The sequence below is a fragment of the Hyperoodon ampullatus genome, assembly GCF_949752795.1.
Source record: "Hyperoodon ampullatus genome assembly, chromosome: 1".
Classification (NCBI taxonomy): domain Eukaryota; kingdom Metazoa; phylum Chordata; class Mammalia; order Artiodactyla; family Ziphiidae; genus Hyperoodon; species Hyperoodon ampullatus.
Window position 1 is genome coordinate 109,938,919 of NC_136914.1, and position 6,000 is coordinate 109,944,918.

Consider the following 6,000-nt stretch of genomic DNA (forward strand, 5'->3'; position numbering starts at 1 on the left):
ACATTTTTAACAATTTTTGACTGGATAGTGAGGCTGGTGATAGTCAAACCACTGTTAGATACCCTGGCTGCATACTAAAATCTGTAATGCCCAGATATGCTTGATATTGACTCCCCACATCACCGACTTACTCATCCACACTCACTGTTGCAGGGGACCAGCAAGCTTTCTTGTAGAATACAGCCCATGATCCGTCAGGCTGAAATCCAACCTTGTATATCCACCAATTTTTTCATTTTTTTGCGGTACGCGGGCCTCTCACTGTTGTGGCCTCTCCCGTTGCGGAGCACAGGCTCCTGATGCGCAGGCTCAGCGGCCATGGCTCACGGGCCCAGCTGCTCCGCGGCATGTGGGATCTTCCCGGACCGGGGCACGAACCCGCGTCCCCTGCATCGGCAGGTGGCCTCTCAACCACTGCGCCACCAGGGAAGCCCCAATCCACCTATTTTTAAGAGCGTATATTGCCTAGAGATTAAGCACTTGGCAATCTGAAAATGAATGTAATCAGAAGTTACCCAGTAACAGAACCAATTACCCGCCTACTTTGCCATGTTCCTCCTCTGAAGAGTTACTGCCTGAATATGGCAATTGTAGGTAATTACTGAAGACACTTAACTCCTTGCATATGGCCCTGCTCTTCACTTTCATAATAATTCAAGACAGTATCATGATTAGGCCCAGAAGCCTCCACACAGACATAAAAGTTATCATGTTTCTTACTTATAAATTAAGAATATCTAAAATAAAGACCCCCATAATCATAACTCTTTTCTATTTATTCATTTATTTATTTATTTAGCGGTACACGGGCCTCTCACTGTTGTGGCCTCTCCCGTTGCGGAGCACAGGCTCCAGACGCGCAGGCTCAGTGGCCATGGCTCACGGGCCCAGCCGCTCCGCGGCATGTGGGATCTTCCCGGACCGGGGCACGAACCCGCGTCCCCTGCATCGGCAGACAGACTCAACCACTGCGCCACCAGGGAAGCCCTCTTTTCTATTTATTTAATTTACAGTTATAAAGTAATTTTGCCCATAATAATGTCTCTTGATATTTATAACAATCCCCAGTCAGCCTTACTATTGTTCCCATTTTGCAGCTGAAGAAACTGAGGTTCAGAGTGTTTACAGTTATCCAAGGTCAAACAAATAGTAAGTTGTAGAATCAAGATGTGACTCTCTGGAATGCTTTTCCTCCACACCAGCTGCCAGCACTGTTAAGTACGTGTAGGCAGCAGTGATATAAGCAGATCAGACATTATCCTAATTATTTAAACTAGTAATAAATTGTTAATGATTATTAACAATGGTATTAAAATGTAACTGTTATTGTTCTATGACACTGGCTAGGATTAACTGAACTTTATAGAATAAGAATGATTCTGCTACCTAAATATCTGGTGACCTTTAGCAAAACTGACTAGTCATAGTTCTAAAATGTACAAGGAACTGCCCACATTTAGTATACACTTCTGGAATATAATATGATGTATTCAAGCTCTAGTTTCAAGGGTAGGTTTCAGCGGGAAAATAAAGCAACCCTAAAGCTTAAGAAGGCCTAGGTTCTAGCCGGCGACCTTTGACAAACCATATAAACTCTTCAAGCCTCTGTCTCCATCTATAAAATGGGCATACAAAGTCCTGCCTTATCTAGCCTGATACAATTAATGCAAACATCAATAAGAAAATTTCCCTCCCCCACCAAAAAAAAAATTTCCCCTGCAGATCATAGCAAACCACACAGGGACGCTATTTCTAATCTCGCACAATGATAATTTCCCTGTTTTTAGAACTGATGTCTTTATATTTCAAGAAATCATAAAAAGACAGAATGGTGCTCTTAAACCAAAAAAGCATACGGAGTCCTGGCTGTCCTTTCGAAATGGATGCTGATGTCAGCTCAATCAAGGAATTATTAACCTCCATTTGGTTACTTTAAATAAACTGTACTGGCTGATTAAATGTGCTGAACATTTTCTCCAAGGCACAGTGCACATCACCAGGAAACCTTTCTCTTTCAGTTATGCATTGCAAATGGCAAATGCATCATTCAAAACTATTTAAAATCAATAATAAAATCATTTCACTGTATATAAACAAGTTAACAGAGTAAGAGAAAACAAAGCAAATGTCTTAATGAGAGGGCCCTGTTGCCCCCTCTAGGTGCCAGCAGTAAATGCTGGTTTCTGCAGGCTCTCCTCCAGAAGAGACTGCTGCTGCTATTCTGCTAATGAATGACTGACTATCTTAGGCCAGGGGGGAAATGACATCACCAGGGTGGAAAACCGATCTGCACTGGGAAACTTTCTACCTGCTTTACATTTGTCATAATTATTTTGCACAATGTAGCCTGTATTTGCATAATTTTGAGGCGTGTCATTATCTCAATTGAAAATTGTTTTAATATGGCTGAATAATTCACAATGACATCAGCCAAAGTCCTAATGAAATATACAACTATAATCATACAGCTAATTACCAGCCGTGTTAGCATTAAAAAACAAATCATGCATAATATTAGACGATGTATATGCAGCTGAGGAATATAAATAGAGCCATCTCCCTCTCCAAACCCCCTAGAGTTTACTTTTAAATGGCAAGATTAATTTTCTCAGGTATGGCTCATATAGCAGTGACGAAACGCAAAGATCATTAAAATGGTTCGCTTACATTTCCCCATAATGAAAAATATCTTTTAAAAAATCGTGTATTTAAAAATACATCTATTCACTATCATTAGTTCTACCAGATGCAACCTTCAGCTAATATTTCTTTTATTCTTAAATCAGAATTTACTATTTAATTACACAATAGAAATTAAAACTGGACCAAGTGGGGTCAATTCAGGGTCTTTAAAAAATATTCCGCTTTCAATTGAAAAAAAAAAAAAAAAGAGCGCGGCCACAAAATATCCCATAAAACACTGAATAATTTCCTTCTGGGTTCAGTCAGAAGTCTATTAGGCACCAGCTCTTTTCTGGATATTTAATCCTTCCCTTTTCCAGATCACAGGCCATGTTGAAGTAATAAATTTGAAAAGCAAATAATAAGAAATCAGGAGGGGGAGGGGAAGGCAGACAGCTGCGCAGGAAAGTTGAGTCGGGGGAGGGGGCCGAGCCAAACCTTGGGCGGTGCAAGGAGCTCAACCTGTTGGTAGGCTGCAGGATTTTTCACAGCATTTCCAAACAACACCTTTGTAAAATTGCCGGCAGACGTCGGGAAAGGTGAACGTTTAAAAACCCTTAGCTGGCCGGGAGGGCGGAGGGGAGGGCGTGTGGGTTGGGAGAGGTGTTCGGGAGGAGGGAGGGGCTTATTTCCGAAGAGGCTGATCCGAGGGCGAACGTTTTGACGAACTCCGGTAATTAACCGGCATAGACCACCGACGGGTAACTCGATCCCGGCGAGAAGGAGTGAACTGGAGGTGCCAAAAGTACAATCAACTCCACCAGACCAGGGAATTCTGGAAGGACTGGCAGGCAGCTTCGAGCTCCGGGATGAGTTAAACGGGGAACCGTTCACTTAACAAAAAGATCCTTACACCTACCTCGACAGCTCGAAAGCCTGGCACAGAGCTAGCTGCCCTCAGAAGTCTGAGTTTGATTGCCCCGTACTCGCTTGGGCAACACAAAGCCTTGCCAGGCGGCCGCGCGCCCTCCCGCCCCGCCGCGCCGCAGGCACAGCCTCCCCCAAACAGTTCCCCCGGTAGGTACCAGGGCGCTGAGGTCGATCAGCTGATGAGGGGAGCCCGCAGAAATGCGGTCACACATGAAATGACAGAGCCGAATAGGGGCGGCCGCCCCGGCGACCGGTGACAGCGGGCTCACCTCGGGCGTCCTGCCGGGAGCGCGGCGAGCGCCCCCGCGGCCGCCCAGAAACGTGCCGGGGAGGCTCTGTCCCTCTCCACCCTCCCCAGGAGCGCCGTCTGGGCACGGAGAACTCCGGACCCGCAGGGCCAGGGGGTGAGCACACACCCCTCTGCCCTTCCCTCCCCCGTCCGCGTCCCACACATCCCCAAAGATCGCTCTGGAAGGCGTCCACTTTGCGTGGAGTAATTGAAAACTAGAACATCAAATGGCTTGTCCGGGGGGAGGGGGTGGGGACGAGAGATAGTTGTTAATGCTTAACGTGTTTGTGCCGGTTACACGACCGCTTTGAAATCCGCCCGGGCAGATCTGCAAGTTATTTGAATGTATTATTCCAGTACCTGTCATTTATCACTTTATTCAACACGTCTTTGCCAACTCAATAGCTTTTGATCTCACTCTGCCTCCATTTCGTAATTTCCGCCCTCTTAAACATATCAAATACTTACTTAAAAAAAAAAAAAAAGAAAGAAAAACGGGAACAATATCGAAACCCACCGAAAGAAATCCACCCATCCCCTACCGAGCCAGACGCGAAGGTAAATTTTCAAAAGGCAAAAAATATAAAAAGCATGTGATGTTCAAGCGGCAATAGCAGGATCTCACACACTCTCTCTCTCTCTCTCTCACACACACACACACACACACACACACACATCCTTGAACAAAACCCTTCTCGAACAAGTTATTTGATCTTGACTAAAATCAGCAGTTGGATCTTCTTTGTAAAGCTGACAGCCAAACTCTGACAATGGCAAAATACTCGAGCCCCAGCTAGTGGCGCTACCCCTTTAAAAAAGAAGTCGATCCTGCTCGCCTGCAGAAGTGAATACAGTATTTTCAAGCTTGCCCTGTAATAAGCATTACTACGGGAAAAAATAATAAAGAAAGAAGAGAGGGAGATATAAGTTTACCACCTCGCCATGGTCGCTATTTCTGCCCTGGGGAGTGTCTTCTGGGAGGAAATAAAGTTTAGAGCTGGATAAAAGTTGCCGGCTGGTCCTCTCTTCCCACAACAGCTGGAGCTCCGCTATGCAAATCGGATCCTTTGGCGTACATCTTACAAAGAAAAAGTCGCCAAGGGACAAAATTCTTGGTTTGCCTTCAAGGTGGAATTGAAAAGCCTTGTAGAAAATGTAAGGTCCGTGCAAGCCACACGGTGAGCCGACCCACTGCAGGGGAAAAAAAGCACCAAATAAATAATGTAGCCATCAGAGCACAAACGTCTATTCCCAGACACATTTACACACAGACATCCACACTCTTAATACAGAAGAGCCAACAGATATAAAGCTGGGTGGAAAAAATAATAGAGCCCACACAAATTTTCTGCCTCCCTTAAAAAAAAAAAAAAAGACTCCGGGCCCCCCACCTCTCCCTACCTCTCCATCTGAGGCGGTAAAATTACATTATGTATGTATGATCACTGCAGGGATTTTTTTAAACAATAAAAATGATTTGGGGGGATGCAGAGGGTAAAAGTTTGGTGAAAAGTTTGTGGGGGGTGTGGGTGGGTGCAGAGGTGTGGGTGAGCCGGGGGGCTGGGGGGTGCCGGGGGGTGCCGGGATCGGAGGAGCGGAGGAGAGCGAAATACCTGGAGTGAGTTGGGCTCCATCTCGACGTTCTGAATTGATTGAACTCAACATTCTCTCCAAACTTGTTGGCTTGAATGGATTGCATCAGGTCCTGGCAGGGAAAAACATTCTCTGCCTTCAGCCGGCGTAATGTCTCAATATAAAACTAAGCTCTCGCCTCCCCTTCGGCACCAAAATGATTGAAAATGTGTCCTAATATTTCTCTGACGACTCAATTTTCAGCTCCTGTCAAAAATGTGTAGATTTCCTTCCAAACGTGGCTTGATCAAATTCATAATCGGCAGAAAGACTCCGTCCGATCTCGGCGGGCAGAGGATGGATCAAGGCAAAAAACATATAGGAAGGTCTGTAAAAATAAATTCTGCCCTAAAAGTGTGTGAAGATGAGATCTACCTCTTCCTAATCTCCCTTGTCTAGCGGTTTCATTTGATGAGATTTTTGGAGGAGACGAGAGCTAGCGAGCTCCGCTGTGTATCTGACAGGACCTGCTTGTATATGTCTAATATAAAGAACATTTCCTGCAGAGATTCCGGGGCGCTGCTCCT

The 6,000-nt window shown here is 45.2% G+C and overlaps 1 protein-coding gene across 1 annotated transcript in view; it reads right to left on the reverse strand.

The window, feature by feature from the left end:
- The window catches only part of ARID5B (AT-rich interaction domain 5B), a gene marked incomplete at both ends in the record, with an annotated part of 187,994 nt that extends 182,519 nt beyond the window's left edge, over positions 1–5,475 (reverse strand). Inside the window, 2 exon segments of the mRNA XM_079696564.1 lie at positions 4,778–5,032; positions 5,455–5,475. Of these exon segments, the coding sequence (XP_079552690.1) occupies positions 4,778–5,032; positions 5,455–5,475 (276 nt within the window).
- Positions 5,476–6,000: the final 525 nt, after the last annotated feature.